The 20,697-nt window shown below is 51.0% G+C and overlaps 1 protein-coding gene across 8 annotated transcripts in view; it reads right to left on the bottom strand.

Moving 5' to 3' along the window:
• Positions 1-11,762: 11,762 nt before the first annotated feature.
• Positions 11,763-20,697, bottom strand: part of TRPM2 (transient receptor potential cation channel subfamily M member 2) — a 50,288-nt gene continuing 41,353 nt past the window's right edge. For 6 of the 8 annotated variants that reach the window (XM_061423130.1, XM_061423183.1, XM_061423140.1 and 3 more), the window contains 7 exons: positions 20,180-20,256; positions 19,896-19,997; positions 16,989-17,075; positions 16,452-16,557; positions 14,947-15,048; positions 13,659-13,775; positions 11,763-13,011 (listed from right to left, as the gene is read on the bottom strand). In XM_061423130.1, coding sequence (XP_061279114.1) covers positions 12,886-13,011; positions 13,659-13,775; positions 14,947-15,048; positions 16,452-16,557; positions 16,989-17,075; positions 19,896-19,997; positions 20,180-20,256 — 717 coding nt within the window. In that variant the 3' untranslated portion in view covers positions 11,763-12,885. Of the gene's footprint in view, positions 13,012-13,658; positions 13,776-14,946; positions 15,049-16,451; positions 16,558-16,988; positions 17,076-19,895; positions 19,998-20,179; positions 20,329-20,697 lie in introns of those variants that run through there. The other 2 variants (XM_061423175.1, XM_061423191.1) reach the window with 2 other exon arrangements.

The raw sequence follows: 20,697 nt of genomic DNA, 5'->3' as shown, positions 1-20,697 counted from the left end.
ATCCACTCATCTGCTTGTGGAGATCTGGGTTGTTTCCAGTTTTCTGCTATTACAACCAGAGATGATATGAACACTGTGTACAATCGTTGTTTGGACAAATACTCTTGCTTTCTCAGATAAATATCTAGGAGTGGACTGGCTGGCTCTTATGGTGGCTTATGTTTAACTTCTAAGAAACTGCCAAAGTGATTGTACAATTTTACATTCCTGTTTGTATGCTCCAGAGCAGCACCAGGATTTGGTATGGTCACTGTTTTTAGAGATTCTAATAAGTGTGTAGGAGTACATTTCATTGTGGTTTTAATTTGTATTTCACTCAGAACTTGAATGTCTTTATCTGTTTGTTTTCTGTCTATCTTCTTTATGGAAGTGTTTTGTTCAAATCTCATACCCTCTTTTAATTGAGTTGTTTTCTTATTGTTGAATTTTGAGAATTCCTTATGTATTCTGGATATAAATCCTTTACCAGACATGTGGTTTATATATATTCCTCTGATTCTGTGGATTTTCTTTTCATTTTGTTAAAAGTTTTCAAAGAGAAATTTTTAATTCTGATGCAGTTCAGTGTATCAATGTTTTCATTTTTATGGCTCATCCTTCTGGTGTCATAAGTAACAAATCTTACATATTGCACTTACATTTTGCATTTGGTGTGAGATACGATTTGAAGTTTATTTTTTGTGCAAATAGATGTCTAGTTTTCCAGGACTATTTTTTTTAATGATCCTTTTTCTACTGAATTATCTCCGCATCTTTGTTGAAAATCAGAGGTCTGTATTTGTATGAGTCTGTTCTGTACTTTCTATATTCAGTTGGTTTATTTGTCTATTTTTATGTAAATGTTCCAAGCTGTCTTCATTACTTAAGCTTTACAGTAATTCTTGAAGCCAAGTAATATAAATCTTCTAACTTTGTTCTTCCATAAAGTTCTTTTGGTCATCCAGGACTCTTTGCTTTGCCTCATGAATTTTAGAATCAGCTTGACAAATTCTACCAAAAGAGTTTACTGGGATTTTGTTTGGGATTGTATTGAATCTACAAATCAGTTTAAGAGAATTAACATCTTGACAATATTGTGTATTCCATTCTATGAACATGGTATATCTTCTCATTTCGAGCTTCTTTTATTTCTTTCATATGTGTTTTGTAGTTTTTGGTTTCACACATCTTTTGTCAGATTTATCTCATTTTTTAATGTTACTGTAAATGGTATTTTAAATTCAACGTATCTTTGTTAAAAGCTAATATATGGAAATAAAATTGGCATTTGCATACTGATCTGGATTTTGCTAAACTCACTTATTAGTTACTAGAACTAATTAGTAGACACCCTTTTAGTAGACACCTTAAGATTTTCTGCATACATGAACACAATTGTGTTATCTATAAGTAAAAAGAGTATTACACTTTTGTTCCCAGTCTGAATGTCTTTTACTTCATTTTCATGCCTAATTGCACTGGCTAGAGCCCTAGTTCAATAATGAAAAGGAGGAGTGAGAGCAGATATCTTGTTCCTCTGGACCCTAGGGGCAAACATTCAATCTTTCACCATTAGGAATAATGTTGACTATAGGGTTTTGCAGCTGTCCTTATCAGTATAAGGAAGCTTCCTTCAATTACTGCTGCTGCTGCTACTGCTAAGTCACTTCAGTGATTACTTATTTTCCATCTACTTGCTACCTAATAATTGAGAGAGGTGTACTGAGGTTCCTGAGATCTGTCTGTTACTCTTTGAAGTTCTATCAGGTTTTTGTTTCATGCGTTTTGAAGCTTTATATTCAGATTAGTTTGTCCTCTTGATTAATTAACCACTTTGTCATTATGAAAAGAGCCTCCTTATCCCCAGATTCTTTGCCCTGAATTCTACTTTTCTGACATTAGTAGCCGCTCCAAGTCTCTTTTTTGATGGATTAACATCAAAAGATGAGTTACCTTCCTCCACTCTTTTTGCTTTCCTGTGTCTTTTTTAAAAAAAATTTATTGGAGTGTGGTCAATTTACAATGCTGTGTTGGATTCAAGTATACAGCAAAGTGAATCAGTTATACATATACTTATGTCTGTTTTTTTTTTAAAAGAATGTTTTTCCCATATAGGCCATTGCAGAGAATTGAGTAGAGTTCCCTGTGCTGATTAAATTGGGAGATTAGGATAAAATAGATAACTGAGTGTGCTGAGAGAACGACTGCCAGGGTCTAGCCCCGGTGGATCCAGGGAATTCGAAGCGGGGACGGCATGGGCGAAAATCAGGAAACAACTGCTTAATTAAACGTTTATTAAGGATATAAAGAGTGGTGAAATAAGGATAGCTCAGCGAAGAAATTCAGTGAAGAAAAGAGGCTGAATAAAATTCCAAAGCAGGGAATTTACATCACCTACGAAGGCCGCAGGCGTCCTCCCGTTCTCCCAAAGGAGAGGAGACACTAAGGCCTCCCCGGTCAGATCTTAGAAGCCCAGGCAAAATTAGCAGGCTTGACGAGCTTCCCCGCCTCAGAGGAAAAATTCAGCTAGAAGGTGAAAGAAAGAACGACATGGAGAGACCAAATTTCAGTGAACAAAAAAGGGGCATACTTTATTTTCCAAAGTAGTTTTATACCTTAAGTTGTGCATAGAGGATAATGGGGGAAGGGGTAGAGTCATGCAAGGACAGCAGTTCCTGATCCTAATCGAAGCCAGGCTTTCAAACTTATCATATGCAAAGTTTAGGTGATTTACATCATCTTCTGGCCAGGAGGCCTGTTAACATTTTAAGAAACTTATTTTTCTCTAAAGGTGATTATTCTAAAGTCAGGCACCAGCCTCCAAAAAGCATTGGATAAAGTTGCATTCCTATAGGGCAAAGTTGAGGTGGGCTCAATCAAGAAAAGAATTAACTCAAGGGTCCAAGGTTACAAACATTGAGGCTACTACTTACATTTCTATACACCCATTATATCAATCAATACACTGCCAAGGACACAGAAGGTAAGGGATATGGAGACTTAGCAGCAAACATTGGCCCAACAAATGAAAAACCCTTCACCAATACAATTTCTAATCAATCTTTTAACTACTCAAAGGAATCTGTGTTTAGACAGTTTAGAACATCTCCTGCCTCTCACAGTTGGGAGACTCTGAACAATCACATGTGGCCGGAAAAAACCTATTCAGGCAGGCTAGAGGACTTTCAAAGGAGTTTGTAGGTTGAAACACTGTCACACCCAGGAATTATTAACTGGAGCTGTAAGCTAACTCTTTTTCAGAGAGAGGTAGTGGGGGACAGCCCCCCGTAAAGTCAGAGGTGTAGGTGAAAGCACAAAGCAGAAAGTAGGCAGACTCTGGTTTTGGGGGTAGATGCTCAAAAATTTCCAGGGGGACTCCTGAGGCTCAATCCCGCCTTTGTGTATGTTGAGCCTCCTTCCTCATGACCTTTGTCATGGGTGGAGCTCCTCACGCTGGCTCCCGGCCATGATAGAATTCTAGTTGAGCTATTCCAGATCCTGAAAGATGATGCTGTGGAAAGTGCTGCACTCAATATGCAATATGCACTCAATATGCAATATGCCGGCTCCCGGCAGATGACAGAGGATGAGAAGTTTGGATTGCATCACCGACTCAATGGATCTGAGTTTGAGCAAGCTTCAGGAGATGGTGAAGGACAGGGAAGCCTGGCATGCTGCAGTCCATGGGGTAACAAAGAGTTGGACGTGACTGAGCAACTGAACAACAACCTGTGCTGTACACCAGGTTCTTATTAGTTATCTATTTTATATATTATAGTGTATATCTGCATAGTTACCTATTTTATCCTAATCTCCCGATTTATCCCTCCTCCCTCCTATGTCTTTATATTTAGTTTCCTTAAGGATTTCCATAGAATCAAAGTATCATCCTCAATATATTTATGAACTGCTAAGGGAGAAATAATAGATTTACAGTGAAGAAACACAGCAGAAACTACCTTATGTATGTGACTAAGGTTAATATCATCAGTAACAAGACAGGCTGGCATCATGTAGCTCCTGATACATGGACTGAGAAAGACACATCTCTTCTGTGGTATTCTTGCCAAAAAGGCACGATCTCTTTCCAATTAAAAGAACACACCAGACACACCCAAATTGAAAGGCATTTTACAAAGTGACTGATCAGTTCCAAAATGGAAAGATGAGAAAAGACTGACTCACTGTTACAAACTGGAAAAGACTAAGGGAAAATAGCAACTGCATGGGATGTGGGGTCCTGGAACAGACCTGGGCACAGTGGGAAATGGGGTCACACAAGTCTGGTGGTGTAGGTGACATCCTGGCTCTGGCCACCCACATCCGCGGGGTGATGAGCTTCCGTCTGTCCCATTTCTACCCCATTTGTCCCTCGGCTCTGTTCCCTTTTCCTCTTTTCCTACCTTCTTTTGGATTGAGTATTTTATGAGCCCATTTTCTCTGTGTAGTTAACTCTTAGCTGAGACTCTGCTGTGTCACGATCGCTTTAGGGTGTGGTATCGACTATCATTTCTCGTCACAGTCCCCAGGGGTCATGTCAGCTCACCCTGCTTCCCAAATAGGGTGGGAGCCTTGAGGGCATGCTCTCCCCTGGCCATGTAGTGGCCATGCAGTGGACGTCTACATGTGTAGGAACCCCTCAAATCGTACTGTCAAGTGTCTTTTAAGAGATTAAAGTAAGATGAGCCATGAAACTGCAGCAATGTTTTTATTATATAGTAGACTGAAGAGATCAGATCAGATCAGTCGCTCAGTCGTGTCCGACTCTCTGCGACCCCGTGAATCGCAGCACGCCAGGCCTCCCTGTCCATCACAAACTCCTGGAGTTCACTCAGACTCACGTCCATCGAGTCAGTGATACCATCCAGCCATCTCATCCTCTGTTGTCCCCTTCTCCTCCTGCCCCTAATCCCTCCCAGCATCAGAGTCTTTTCCAATGAGTCAACTCTTCGCATGAGGTGGCCAAAGTATTGGAGTTTCAGCTTTGGCATCAGTCCTTTCAAAGAAATCCCAGGGCTGATCTCCTTCAGAATGGACTGGTTGGATCTCCCTGCAGTCCAAGGGACTCTCAAGAGTCTTCTCCAACACCACAGTTCAAAAGCATCAATTCTTCGGTGCTCAGCCTTCTTCACAGTCCAACTCTCACATCCATACACGACCACAGGAAAAACCATAGCCTTGACTAGACAGACCTTTGTTGGCAAAGTAATGTCTCTGCTTTTGAATATGCTATCTAGGTTGGTCATAACTTTCCTTCCAAGGAGTAAGCGTCTTTTAATTTCATGGCTGCAGTCACCATCTGTAGTGATTTTGGAGCCCCAAAAATAAAGTCTGACACTGACTGAAGAGGGGAGCCCCCAAATTATGGAATATTTTAAATACTTAAGTTAAACAAATCATGTGATTACCACCCAAAACTACAGCGTGGGTGTGGATATATCCTGACATTATTATGCAGTAGGGGAAGGGCCAAACACTCAGAGTTCCCTCTATGATTTCTCTTTATAGAAAGTTCCAGAATAGGCAACACACCTCGGTGGCAGAGGCGGGGAGGGGAAGGGGCTCCAGAGGGCTTCTGGGCCTGGGTGTTCTGTGTCATGATCTGGGTGCTGGTCGTCAACATCAGTGAAAAACCCTCCAAGCTGCTAGGCTGCAGATGTGTGCAGGTAACTGAGGGCATGTAATTCCTCAGTAAAAGAAAGCAGGGATGTGCTGGCTACGTGTGTGTTCACAGATGGTCACACATGTGGGTGGTGAATACAGCAATGGATGGATGGGTGGATGGGTCCATCTAGGGCATGATGCTGTCCTCCTGGTCCTCACGGGCTGTGGCCTCACTGGATGATGACATCAGAGTCACTGCAGGAGGTGACGGTGGCCGGCTAGGCCCAGGCCACAGGGCCCTGTGAGAGCCTGGCTCACTGTCCACTCTGGACCACAAGTCTGCTTTCAGAAACACCAGCAGCCTTCCAATGCCATCCTGGCCACGTGGTCCGCCCACTCACTGTAGCTGTCCTCATAACTGTAATTGGGCTCCAGGTCGATTATCTCACCCATTTATCCACCCAGAATCCAGGCCTCCTGACCCAAGGGACAAAACACGAGGCTCCCACTGGTTAATTGCTTCCCCGTCAGGCAGGTTGTTTTGTTAGTGAGGGCTGTGTGCGTCTCCCTGGGGATGAACCAGGAGGAGCTACAGCCACAGTGGTGGGATGAACAAACATCCTAAGGTCCAGACGCTGCCTCCCCAGGCAGAGGCCTCAGAGGAGCCTGGGACGGGCCCTTCTGGGGTGTGGCCGGCTGGCTTAGTGTGTGCTGCCGCCTTGCTCTCCCACCTTCCCATCCACCGTGCCCAGCTCCACCCTCAGCAACTCTGGCCTTCACACTGACCCCTGCTGGTCCCAGTTCCTGCCATCGCCCAGCTGGGGGAACCCTAAGCCAGAACCCTTGGCTTGCAGGGCACTGCTGACTGCAGCCTGCTCATGGGCAGGGGCTGGAACTACTCAAAGAGAGAAGACGCAGGACCCCCGGCAAAACCTGCTGCCCAGAACCCCACAGGCAGGGCCTGAGCTCGCAAAGAGCCTCCATGGATGGACTGTCAATGGTAAAACTATCCTCAGCAGCTTGGGCCATTCTCAGCTCCTTCTAAGCCCCCAGATTCCTGGATTTCCCGGAATTCCTGGATTTCTGGGCCTGAGCAGCACCCCCAAACTACAGCCTGTCCAGTAGATCTGGGAATTCCGCAGCAGTTTCGCCTGCCCCGCACCAGTACACACACCCTCCCCTGGCCTCTCACTCTTCCTCTTGTCCAAGTTTTGTTGATTTTGTTGCTCTTCTTCAAGAATTGAGTTTTGAATATATTCACCATGCCAATTCTTAATTTCTCCCTCTTTGGTTACATCTGATTTAGTCCCTGTCTGAGCCCCTGTCTGAGCCTCTGAGCCTCTGTTGATTCTGTAGCTATTTTTTGAGCTTTTTGAGTCATAAACTCAGATAATTTACTTTCACTCTTGATTTTCAAATAAGTGCATTTAAGGTCTTAACTGTTCCTTTCTGAGACTTCCAGCCACATCCCTGAGGCCGTGACTTGGACCCTCTCATTGTCTTGTTCTAGCTGCCCCAGTGCAGGTCTCTGGCAGAGGTAGAGGGTGTGGAAGCACACACAGCCCCCACTCTGGCATTCCCTCAGTGGCACCCCGCCTGCAGGGCTCTCTTGCTCTGAATCCTAGGCAGTGGGCTGGCCCTGGACCTAGTGCTAACCGGAAACCCGGGGCCAGCGACTGCTCTGCCCCTGGAGACACGGCCCCTCCCCAGTGGTCCTCTTGCCCAGAAAACTAGAGGATCCAGAGTAAGGACAGAAGCCCCCATCCACGAAGGGCTGAGGGCGGGGGCGGGGACCAGTGTCCTGACCTGGATACCACCTGACCTTGGGCTCCTCCCAACTGGTCAGGGGACCAGTCACTCACGTCCCAGGCAGACACCTGGACCCACTGAGGTATTTCCTGTCCTCTTCTGGTGCATGGCCACCTCCTAACAGCACTCTTCTGGTGCTGTGGGTGGAGTGTGGCTGTAGTGATGGAGCTGCCTTGGGAAGTTGCTGAGACCCCCTTGGTGGTGTGATGGTCGCTCACTGCTGTGAATATTCCGTGTCTGAGAACAACATGTCACCTCTGGACCTTGTTGTTGGGGTGGGTACACAATCACACACACACCATATAATGTGCATACATAGATGTGCATGTTATACATCCTTTATTATACAAATATGTATTATACATATTGTACCCAAATAAATATACTGCACACAATTTATATATAAACAAATATATGTGGAAGTGAGACATAATGTACATGTATAATATATAACATGTATTTATATATACATACACACATGTATTTATAAATGTGCACCACCCTTATGGCAGAAAGTGAAGAGGAACTCAAAAGCCTCTTGATGAAAGTGAAAGAGAAGAGTGAAAAAGTTGGCTTAAAGTTCAACATTCAGAAAACAAAGATCATGGCATCTGGTCCCATCACTTCATGGGAAATAGATGGGGAAACAGGGGAAACAGTGTCAGACTTTATTTTGGGGGGCTCCAAAATCACTGCAGATGGTGATTGCAGCCATGAAATTAAAAGGCACTTACTCCTTGGAAGGAAAGTTATGACCAACCTAGATAGCATATTCAAAAGCAGAGATATTAATTTGCCAACAAAGGTCCGTCTAGTCAAGGCTATGGTTTTTCCAGTGGTCATGTATGGATGTGAGAGTTGGACTGTGAAGAAAGCTGATTGCCGAAGAATTGATGCTTTTGAACTGTGGTGTTGGAGAAGACTCTTGAGAGTCCCTTGGACTGCAAGGAGATCCAGCCAGTCCATCCTAAAGGAGACCAGTCCTGGGTGTTCATTGGAAGGACTGATGCTAAAGCTGAAACTCCAGTACTTTGGCCACCTCACGCGAAGAATTGACTCACTGGAAAAGACTCTGATGCTGGGAGGGATTGGAGGCAGAAGGAGAAAGGGACAACACAGGATGAGATGGCTGGATGGCATCACCGACTTGATGGACATGAGTTTGAGTGAACTCTGGGAGCTGGTGATGGACAGGGAGGCCTGGTGTGCTGTGATTCATGGGGTCGCAAAGAGTCGGACACAACTGAGCGACTGAACTGAACTGAACTGAAGCACATGTAATATGTAGGTAAGGGGCTTTCCTGGTGGCTCAGATAGCAAAGAATCTGCCTGCAGTGCAGGACACCTGGGTTCAATCCCTATGTCGGGAAGATCCCCTGGAGAAGGGAATGGCTGTCCACTCCAGTATTCTTGCCTGGAGAATTCCATGGACAGAGGAGCCTGGCAAGCTACAGTCCACGTGGTCGCAAAGAGTCAGAGATGACTGAGCAACTAACAGTTTCACAATATTTAGATAAACATGCTCACAAACACTGCATAGAATGACCTCAATCCTGTTGATTGCGTTATTCAAATTTTGCCCTATTTTTTGTTTGCTCCTTGATTCCTTGATTCTAAAAGAAAAATCTTAAACATTACTGTGAGTTTGCCCATTTCTCCTGGAATTTCTATCAACTTTGCATTTCATATTTTAAAAGATATGATGCTAGATTGGAAGTTTGTGTTCAGTTGAGTCTTGACTCTTGTGACCTCCTGGACTATAGCCTGCCAGGCTCCTCTGTCCGTGGGATTCCCCAGGTAAGAATCCTGGAGTGGGTTGCCATTTCCTTCTCCAGGGGATCTTCCTGACCCGGGGATTGAACCCACGTCTCCTACATCGGCAGGCGGGGTCTTTACCACTGAGTCACCTGGGAAGATGGATGCTGCTGCTGCTAAGTCACTTTAGTCGTGTCCGACTCTGTGCGACCCCATAGACGGCAGCCCACCAGGCTCCCCGTCCCTGGTATTCTCCAGGCAAGAACACTGGAGTGGGTTGCCATTTCCTTCTCCAATGCAAGAAAGTGAAAAGTCAAAGTGAAAGTGAAGTCTCTCAGTCGTGTCCGACTCTTAGCGATCCCATGGATGGAGGAGCAGTCCATGGGATTTTCCAGGCAAGAGTACTGGAGTGGGGTGCCATTGCAAAACCGCTACCTTCTTAATAGATTGTTACCTTTTCCTGCTCAAACTCCCCCTTGTTCTTAAAAGGACAAACTCAAACCTTAAGTTCTGTCCTCTGCTGGACCTGCATCCGCACCTTTTCTCTGGACAGTGTTTGGTGGGCTGACTCCCTACTATTGTCAGCTAAAACATGTCTCTTTGGGGTGATAGAGGAAAATATACAGAAAAGAAGAGAAATTTGTTGTTATCTTTTATCCCAATATGCGACTCACACTTTGCATGTGTCATAATTGCTAATACGTTTTGATTATTTCCTGCCACCTTATTCCATGTGAAGCATCTTCTACTGCTATTTTCTCCCTTTGACTAGGTTTCTGCTTGGTTCCTCTGGTGGCTTGATGTTATTCCTCTCTCTCCATCCTCTGGAGGTTACCTGGGCTGTGATATACATTCGCAGGTCTCACTGCCCGTGTTCTTCCCCCAGCACTGTGACGGTCAGCATCTATTTCTTCCTTGTGACAAGAGGAGACCTTCTCTACTTGTATTGGCTGCGTTCATTCCTCTGCCCGCTCCCAGGGACACAAGCTGGGATTTCTACAAGAACGACCATTAAATTTTCTTTTTACATCATGCCTCAACAGTGGTAAAACTTAGCTCTACATTTAGTAGGGTTTTTTTGCTTCTGCAGAGCTCAGTCTACGTGTGAAACGGGTCCTTCCCTCCCATGTTCTCTGCCTGCCTTTTGTCTGCAGAAAAACTTCAGCCAAGAACAAGTTTAATCAGAGAAGTGAAAAAATACAAAAGCAGAGGAAAACAGTCAAATGGGACAAAACAAAAATAGTCAGGAAGCTGAGTCAAGGACCTTTAGTTCTTCCTCCAGTGCTATAGAGGATATTCTGAGCCATCTCCTGTGAGCTGTCCTGTAGATACTGAAACCCCTACCAGGTGGAGAAGTTAACCATTGGTGCATAATGACCAGAGTGTAGCTATGACATAAGCTGCCACAGTTCCAAGAACTGGCCTCAAGGAAATGGGAACAAGCCGACCCTGGAATTGAAGATTAATGTACTTGAGACAATCCGGGTGACGCTGCTCAGACCACTGAAGACCAATCACCAGATGACAGTCAGAGCTGACTGCTGTTTCTGTGAGGAGTCCCTCCCTCTGTCCATGAACGCTCTTGCCACTGATTGTCAGTAAAGTGGGGGAAGTCAGCTTTTGGACAGGTGTCCACCCTCCCCCCCAACCCCTGTTGCTGGCATCCAGAATAAAACAAACTTTCCTTTCCACCAACCTGGCCTCTTTATTGTCTTTTGAGCAGTGAGCAACTGGACCCCGCTTTTGGTTACGTGTGTGTGTGTTTGTGTGATGGACTAAATGTCTGTGCTGTCGTTTAGTTGCTAACTCACATCTGACTCTTTTGTGACCCCAACAGACTACAGCCCACCAGGCTCCTCGCCCATGGGATTTCCCAGGCAAGAATACTGGAGTGAGTTGCCATTTCCTTCTCCAGGGGATCTTCCTGACCCAGGGATCGAGCCCAAGTCTCCTGCACTGCAGGCAGATTCTTTACCACTGAGCCACCAGGGAAGCCAGATATTTGTGTCCTGTTCGTGTTTGACACCTGTTTGTATCCCTTCCCCAAATCCCTATGTTGAAGCCCCAATCCCATGTGGCTGTATTTGGAGCAAGGACCTCTAAATAAGTAAGGTTAAATGAGGTCGTAGGGTGGGGCCCAGACATGGCAGCATTAGTGCCCCTGTAAGAGGAGAACTAGAAACCCCTCCTTCCCTGCACACTCTGAGGAAAGACCACCTGAGGACGTGGAATGAGGCGGCCAGGGACAAGCAGAGGCAGAGGCTTCAGAAGGGACCACCCTGCCCACACCTGACCTCCACTCCCAGCCTCTAGAACTGTGGGAAAGGGAGTGGTCCAGCTGTGGTCCTTTGTTATGCAGCCCAACCTAACTAAGACAGTGTGTTTCACTTTTCTGTAGTTCTTCTTTGAGAAGTTCTTTCAGAAAGGATGCATGAGAAGCACGTTTCAGACAGTAAAGAATCTGCCTGCGATGTGAGAGATCCCTGGGAGGGGGAAGATCCCCTGCAGAAGGGCATGGCCACCCACTCTCGATTCTTGCCTGGAGAGTTCCATGGATCGGGGAAGAGTGAGTTACAGCCCATGGGGTCACAGAGAGTCGGACACGACTGAGCGAGTAACTTTCTTTATGAGTTTTAAATGTCTTTATTTGGTGCTGCCACTTAAGCGCTAGTTTGGCTGGATCTGTAATTCTAGATTAAAAAAACAAACAAGTACCCCACAGCGCCTGAGCACCTGCAGGGTAGGGGCAAGGGAAGGCATGAGCAGCTGAGCCCCAGGTTGGAGGCTGGAGCTGGGCTCTAGGAAAATGAGGAAGAGGGAAGGTGTGTGTGTGTGTTGGGAAGGTTGTTGATTGGAGGAGCAGTCATGAGTTTGGACTAGGGGGCTGTGGGGTGTCCACAGGAGATCCCCTTGGGCCCCGGGAAGCCTGGTTGTGGCTGGAAGAGGTCTTGTGACTCAGACACAATCCCCCACCACTGCTCCTGTCTGCAACTCCATCTGAGGGACAAACAAGAGACCAGTGACTCTGGTGGGGAGGGCGGGTTTGGTGCAGGGTTTGCACAACATCCCAAGGCTGCAGACAGTCTGTGAGGTACTGATGCTAAACTGGGTGGCCCCTCAGTCCACACCCACGACCCACTCCTCCCTGGAGGAGGGAGGAGGGAGCACCACGTGCAGGAGAGGTCCCACCCCCGGTGCTTCTGCGTCCTCCCCGCCTGGGCCCGGGACAGCACACAGGCAGAGACCTCCGCAACTCAAGAGGAGGTGGGAGCTTGCCCTCCTGCCCCACCACGGGGCTCAGCCCTGACGGTCATGGGAACTGGAGTCCCAGGCTGCCCCAGACCAGGTGAGGGTCCCAGTTAGGGCACAGTGGAGGCCCTCTTGGGGCCGTGGGCCTGAGGAGGCCACAGGGAGCGCTGACTCTCCGAGAAGCGCTGGCCTGGGGCAGATGCACTGAGGGTGGCGGACGTGCTGCTCAGAGGATGTGGCCAGGAGGGCGTCCACAGGCCACCAGCAGGCTCGGGAGAGGCAGTGTTGGCTGGCAGAGTCCCAGTGGCCACCTTGACCCCGAGGCCCTGCCTCGTGGCCAGAGCCTGCCTGTGTCCTGCTCAGCTCTCCTCCCAGAGCACCCCAATGCCTCCAGTTCATGAGCTGGCCATGAGGGGCAGACACTCCCAGTGGGCCGTAGATGCACCAGCCCCGCTGGCCCCCACAGGGCCACGCAGGCTGCGTCTTGGGTCAGTAGTAGGCCATGAACAAGGCGGCCACTTTCTGGAGGATGACCTTGTGGTTGTCATACAGGGGGATGCGCTCATCCACCACCTGCCAGCGAATGGCCATCCCCTCGTCACAGGAGTGCAGATGCTGCGGAAACAGAAGTGAGTCCTGAGTCCCTCCCGAGCAGCCCTGCCCTCACGCCCACACCCCGAACCCATAGACAGCAGGAGGGCGGTGGGGACCCCAAGGCCGGCTCCCAGACCTGCTACAGACTGGCTAGTGACCGCTGCCTTTGTACTTCTACTGAACGGTGCTAAGATCACCCCCTTCAGGCACAAATCAGAAAATGCTTGCGAAGCCCCAGAAACCTTGAAAGCGTGGGGGGTGGGTGGGTACAGCCTTATTCTGCGGTTTTCTGTCCTGCAGACAAGGCCTGGGTTTTGTTCCCTGGGACTTCCCAGCCCAGTTCCAAATTCGGGGTCTGTAGGGGGATCAAAGTACACAGGACAATATCCCCACAAGAGTGCATGAACCAGCCTCACCTGGGCATGAGCCCGGAGGCCCCAGGGTCCCCCTCTGCCCCACCCATCTGCTGCTGCCCTCTGGCCTCTCCTGGTTGCCCCCACAGACCCCCTGGTACAACTCAAACCCCACAGCCCCCTTCTCTGGTCCTGGCCAGCTCTGGCCCCAGGCTAGGGAACCCCTCAGACCCCTCCTTGCAGGCCCCAGGACCTCTCCAGAGCACTGATGGCCCCAGCCCCTGTTCCTCCAAGCCTGAAACCCAGGCCACATACAGAGTTCAGCCTCTTGAGCTCCACATCGCTCTGGTCTGGGAAGTGGATGCTCACAGCCACCGTCTCGATCCAGGCATTGTCCGTGTTCCTGGGGTCATCCATGTATCCTCTGTACACCTGGGGGGTAGCCAGGGTGTGATGGATCCCTGATCCCCTGGATTTCCCCCAGAGGGAGGGCCTCAAGACTTCTCTGGGTCTGGGCCACTGTGAGCACAGCTGTCCACCATGCCCCAGCCCCACCTGGCCTCTCCCTGCCTTGTCTTCCTGCCCCCAGCACAGCCTTCAATTTGAATGACCCATCACAGGGGGCCATGGCCTCGCTCGTCACCCTCTTGGTCTTTGGCCTGGCATCCAGACCTGCCTCAACTGCCCTTGGAAGGATTAAAAAGGATGGGTGGACCTCCAGACAGTAGGCTAAGTGAAAGAAGCCAGATACTGAAGGCCTCACGCTAAATGATTCCACCGACAATAAATGTCCAGAACAGGCAGATCCACAGAGACAGAAGGCAGCCTCATGGGCGCCAGGGGCTGGAGCGGGGATGAAGCGGGTGACTGCTCAAGGGTACGGGCTCCCTTTTGGGGGTAACAGCACATTCTTGAGCTAGACAGAGGTGGGGACCACACCAAGCTGTCTATGCACCAAATGCCACTGAACTGCTCACTTCAAAATGGCTCATTATATGTTGTTTAGATTTAACCTCAACAAATCAAGTTTAATTATTTTTACTAAGTAGAGAAAAGAGAGAAGGCGATGCTCCCTCAGGGGCTGCAGCGGACAAACCACGCGGAACTGCTGGGTTTGTAGGTCAAGCCGTAAATATCAGCAATTGCCTACCTCATCCTGAGACGCAAGAGGCAGAACCAACGACTCACACACCCACCTGGAGGACTGCTTAAATAAATCACGGCACAGAATGTTACGTGGTTGTGAAAAAGAGCAAGTGGATTCGGAAATAAAGACCTAAAACTACGGCCTTTGCAAATTCACTGAAAAAGCAAGTTATGTGTTTGTGCCCAGCTGTGCTCAGGGCAAGAGTGAATGTGAGCCAGACAATAGGCCTTCCCTGGCCCAAGAGCCCTCCTTGATCTCTGGAGAAAGCCCAGACAGGGAAGGAAGGCAAGGGGCCCAGAGCCAGGCCACATGGTCCCAGTTCTCCCTCCAGGAGCTGTGGGCAGTGGGCTCAGGGCAGGCTCCCCACCCGGCTCCTGCAGCCTGCTCAGCAGCTGGCACAACCACACCCCAGGGCCCAGGCGCACAGGTGGGAGCAAAGCGGAAGAGCCACCTCACCTTCATGCCCTGAGTCAGCAGGCGCTCGAAGGAAGACCAGAACTCTCTTCGCAGGACCTGCTTTAGCTTCTGGGGCAGCAACTCTCCTGGCTCCCGGGAGCCCTGAGCAGAGAGGGAGGCGGGGGCAGGTGGGCAGGGTGGTTTGGGACCTGTGTCTTCTGGCCACTCACTTGGCATGGGCAGTGGGCCAGCCCCCCGGAGCCTCAGGCGGATGAGCCTCTGGCAGAAGCTGCCTCGGGGCCAGTGTGACATTGCCCAGAGCCCACTGTCCATGTCAGCCCATAAGGCCAGGTGTCACAACCTTTGAGGGGTACCAGGCACCATGGGGGAACCAGTACCCTGAACTCTGCCACCTGGCCACCAGCCAGAGGGCTATGTCTCGTGTGTGTGCGTCCCCACCCCACCTCTAGCCTCGGCTCCAGTGCGCTGGGCTCCTGGCACACCCTGCCCTGGACACGGGCCTGCACCTGCACTCCCCTCTCCACCCATCTAGGGTGCCTCATCCACACCACATCTACTGCTCCAGCCTGGGAGACTCCCTGCCTTGCACCACCTGGGGTGGTGGGACCTTCAGCTGTCCCTCAGGGGACACTGCTCGGAAGATGTCAAGAGAGACTGGAGAGAGAGGTTGAAGGGTGCTGGAGAATTCTCGGGGGGAGATGGCCCAGCCTGCGCTCACCTTCCCTCACTTGGAGGGCACGGGGGTCGTGGCTGCAGGAGCCAGACCACCCAGAGCCCTGGAATCCTGGCTGGGGTCTGAAGACCCTCAGGGGGTCTGCCCCACGCACACTCATTAACTTGCTGCCCCACCGGCTGGATACCGGGAAAACCCAGCAGCTTTGTGCTGAGCTGGGGTAGATTATGGACTCCAGGGGCAGGCTCAGGGGAGGGGCCCCTCAGAGCTGCACAGGGACACTGGCCTGGGGCCTGTGGGTGCACGGTACTCCTGTCTGGACCTGCCTGTTCTGACCCCAGAGTAACGACAGGGTTTGGGAGAGGAGAGGGCAGACGGACAGGTCAGAATCCGAGTGGTTGGGCTGCTTGGTCAGGACAGGCCCAGCAGAACACATCCCAGTTATGTCACCATGAGCCCATCAGTCCTGCAAATAGCTGCTGCCCTGAGCAGAGGACACGAGTATGCCCCGCCCTGCCCCCAGCAACACCATCCTGCCCTCGGGGCTCAGCTCAGGCCCCAGGGCCTGCGTGCCCAAGACGCCCACCCCCAACCCTGAGCTCTGCAGGGGCAGCCCCAGCCCTGAGCCTGGTGCCTGGACCCAGCAGGTGCTCAGTCAGTGCTTACGCTCCAAAGAGCGCCTGAACCCATCTTCACAACCACCAAACGAAGAGCTAGGAGAAAGCACTCCTTCTAAGGCAAGGACCAGCCTTTGTCATTCAGAACAAGGACAGCTTCCAAGCTGTCCAGGGCAGCGGCCGCTGGTGGCTGGTGACCTGTCGGTGGCAGAGAAGGCAAACGAGTGCAGGGCCTGGGACAGCGGGGGCCTCACCCCAGGCAGCATCCAGTGCTCGGAGGGGCCATGCTTCACCACCAGCACCTCCAGCATCTTCTTGACGTTCTTCCTGCAGATGGCACCATCCAGGCTCCGCCTCCAGCTGCAGAAGGATGCGAGGGGAAGGGTCAGGCTACCCCTGCCCCCACCCCCGCCCCGGGAGGCCACCTGCTAGGCCACTAGCACCTGCTCCAGGGGAGAGGAACCATCTGCTCCCATAACCTCCAGTCTGGCCAGAGCGGGTCAGCCTTGTTGGACAATATTTTTCTACCAAAAGCCTTAAAGAAGCCCATGCCCTGGACCCAGCCCTTCCCCCTCTGTCACTCTGGAAGTGAAGGGTGAATTGGTATGGATATTTGTCTGCGTAGTGACAAAGTCCTCCCCAAGGGGCCTCTGAAGGAGGGGACCCACAGGGAAGTGAGGCAGCCTGTGGGGAAGAAGGGTTTGGGCTCTTCTGGAGGCACCCACATTCATCCCCTGCCCCACCACGGGGTGGGGCGCTGGGCGACACTGTACTTATCAGGGGCTACTCACCGGGTGATCACAGGCTGCAGTGTGTGATTGGGGCCGAAGCGGCTGAGGTCCCCGCGGCCGCGCAGTCCCGTGCGACCCATGGGGTTTCTGGGTAGACAGGGGTCAGCTCAGCCCACCGCCAGTGGCTGGAGACCCCAGCCAGGGCAGCAGGCAGGGTCTGTGTGCCAGCTCTACCCAAAGCTGCCCTGGCTCAGGGTTCTTGGAGCCCAGGCAGCTCCCCTGGATAGGACCAGGGAGGAGGCCCAGACCAGACCCCAGAGCCCAAGGCCCCTTGACCAGGCTGGGTGACTCTGTGTCATGCGCTGGGGCTGTCCACTGCAAACCCTGTCTGTCGGGGGTTCCAGGGTGGGCAGTGGCTACCTTGGGGTGGGCTGGAGAGGAAAGGGGCCTCTGGGAGCAGAAACCAGCCCCATGGCAGATGTCCCCCCAGAGAGCGCCTGACTGACCATGGCGCCGTGCCCGAGGCCCTCAGCTGGCCTGTGAGCATGCATCAATGGTCCCCCTCCTCTGCCTGTGACTCTCGGCACTGCTCTCTTCCTGCACACTGTATCCCCCTCGCCAATCCCCTCCCCTGTCCAGGGCTGGAGACGCACCTGGTCACCTCAGTTTCCCTGCCCCACTCATCTCTACCGCCCCATCCTGCAGCTTCTACCCCAGTGGTCACCCCTTGTTGGGGGCCAAAGTGAGGCACTCGGCCCGTGGCAAAGGTCATGAGGAAGGAGGCTCAACATATGCAAAGGCGGGATCGAGCCTCAGGAGTCCCCCTGGAAATCCTCAAGCATCTACCCCCATAACCAGAGCCTGCCTACTTTACTACTTTGTGCTCTCACCTACACCTCTGACTTTACGAGGGGCTGTCCCCCACCTCCTCTTTCAGAGAAGGAGTTAACTTAGAGCTCCAGTTAATAAAAACTCCTGGTGTGTGACAAGAGTGTTTTAACCTACAAACTCCTCTGAAGTTTCTCTAGCCTGCCTGACAGGCTTGTCCGGCCACATGTGATTGCTCACAGCCTCCCAACCGTGAGAGGCACGAGATGTTTTAAACCTTCTAAAAACAGGTTCCTTAGAAAAGTTAGAAAACCATTAGTATAAGTATAGTGGGCTGATTAGAAATTGTATTGGTGAAGGGTTTTTCATTTGTTGAGCCAATGTTTGTTGCTAAGTCTCCACATCCCCTGCCCTTACACACATTAATGAATATAAAGAAGAAATAAGTATTAACCTTTGATATAAATCACGTTAGACCTTAGGCTAAGTAAATTCTTTCCTTAACTAAAACCCACTACACCCTCACCCTATAGGAATGTAACTTTATTTGGGTGGCATCTGTTTTGAGAATAATCACCCCTGGAGAAATAAGTGTCTTGGTTGACTGACCGCTGTCACAAGGAAAGGGTCATAAATTGTCAGCAGGCCCCCTGGCCAGAAGATGATGTAACACCCCCAAGATCTCTGTATACATTTGTATGAAGCACCTGACTTTGATAAAAGTCAGGACTGCTGACCCCGCATGACTTTTGCATAACATCTCAGTGTATAAAAGTAGACCATGGAAAATAAAGAGTTGGGATCAGTGTCTCGAAATACTGGTCTCCCCATGTCGCTCTCTCTCTCACTCTGGCTGAGTCTCCATCTGGAGCGCGGAACCCACCAAGCTTACTAATTTTGCCTGGGCTTCTAAGATCCGACCGGGGAGGCCTCAGAGTCTCCTCTCCTTCGGGAGAACGGAAGGACGCAAACTTCTTGTCTTGAAGTTTTATTGGTCTCCCGCGTAAACCAAGCTACTCAGCCTCTTTTCTCCACTGAATTTTCCTACTGAGCTATCCTCATGCTATTACTCTTTATACCTCAAGTTAATATCTAATTGAAGCTATTGTATCCTGATCCTTGCCGACGCCGTCCCCGCTTCGAACTCCCTGGATCAGCCGGGGCTGTACCCCGGCAACCCCTCCCTGCTCCAGAACATTCCCAGAGGCCCACCACCCACCTCCTCCCACAGGCAATTTCCCCCAACAACCGCCTGCTCCTTGGGGTCTCCAAATCCCAGCTGACTGTGATCCTGTCCCCGCCCTGGTGGTGCAGCCTCCCCAGCGACCCTCAGACCCCAGGCCATCACACGGCAGGCATCCACCAAGTGCCTGCTGGGCCTGATGCCACAGGCCCCCTTTCATCTCTATGCTGATTCCATACCTGTGCAGTGGGGCATACTGTCCCTACAGCACAAGCCTGGAAATGTAAGCCCAGCAGCCCTTTAACATTGCCCCTGCTTTACTCTCACAATGGGGTCCACGTTTTACCCTCTTTCTATACCTCAGGAACGGAGGTCCTAAAAGTTGTGTCAGAGAACCAGGGCACAGTGCCCGGGCCAGCAGGGCCAGCTCACAGTCCCCACCCCTCCACACGTGTCCAGGGAGACTGCCAAGTGTGGGCCTCAGGGGTTGGTAGAAAGTACTTTATGTTGATGTTTCTTTCTTCCATACTTTGTTTTTATCAGAAAAATTTAAATCAACCCTGAAAGTTCATTGGAAGGACTGATGCTGAAGCCGAAGCTCTAATACTTTGGCTACTTGATGCGAAGAGCTGAAGAGCTACTTGATGCGAAAAGACCCTGATGCTGGGAAAGATCAAGGGAAGGAGGAGAAGGGAAGCAGAGGATGAGATGGTTGCATGGCATCATCGACTCAATGGACATGAGTTTGGGCAAACTCCAGGAGATGATGAAAGACAGGGAAGCCTGGCATATTGTAGTCTATGGGGTCCCAAAGAGTTGGACATGACTGAGAGACTGAACAACAAATCAGAAAAACACCAACTTTGCTGGAGAGGAAGCCTGACCCCAGAAGGAAAACCGCAGATGTGGCTGAGGGCTGGAGAAGGGCCGGGGCGGTGGAGGTGGGGTACACTCACAGAGGGAGCCCGTCCCGCACTGTGTAGACTCCATGGAAGCTGCGCCGGTCCAGTGGTCCGTCCACTGCATTGTAGCTGATCCTGGACAGAGGTTCCAGGGCACTGGAAGGGAGAGGAGAGGTCGCATCCCCAACAGAGATGGCGGGAGGCAGAGTGGCCACAGTGACCCCTCGTCCACCACGGGGCTCCTCCAGCCACAGGTGCCCCCAGCCACATGCCTCCCAGCATGTCCCAGCCCCCAGGGAGGATGGGGCGCCCACCCAGGCAGGAAGCAGGGTACTCACTCTCCCACGGGGTCCACCAGGTCCTTGTCCTTCCTGTCGGCCGTGTAGAAGGGCGGGTTGTACATGAGGAACTCCGTCTGCGGGACACAGGGACTCAGACGGTCACCACCCCAGGCTGGCCGTCACCCAGGACAGCTGACTGCAGAACTCTGGGAGGGCCCAAAGGACACGGAAGTCCGAGCTGGGCTGACCTCAAGACACACACACCTAGGCCAGCCGTGGTCGAGGGGAGTCTCCCCAGGCGGGAGGATGGGGGGCTAGGCTGGACTCCAGAAGGAGGAGTCCCCTGGCAGAGACTGGGGAGGAGTGACAGCCCGGGATGTGCCAGGAAAACCAGAGAGAAGGCCTGGGCCGGGGGGTGGGGGGCGGGGGGGCGGGGTGGCACACCCCCAGGCCTCCTCCTTCGCTCCCTCTCACTCTCCACCTCCATCCTCCCCAGCATTCAGAAAGGGGATAAGGGCTGTTCTCTGGGGACGGGGGCTTGAGGACAAGCGGGGCAGTGGGCCCTGTGTGGATAG

This window comes from Bos javanicus, chromosome 1 (genome assembly GCF_032452875.1).
Source record: "Bos javanicus breed banteng chromosome 1, ARS-OSU_banteng_1.0, whole genome shotgun sequence".
Taxonomy (NCBI): Eukaryota; Metazoa; Chordata; class Mammalia; order Artiodactyla; family Bovidae; genus Bos; species Bos javanicus.
This window is presented reverse-complemented; position numbering and strand designations above follow the sequence as displayed.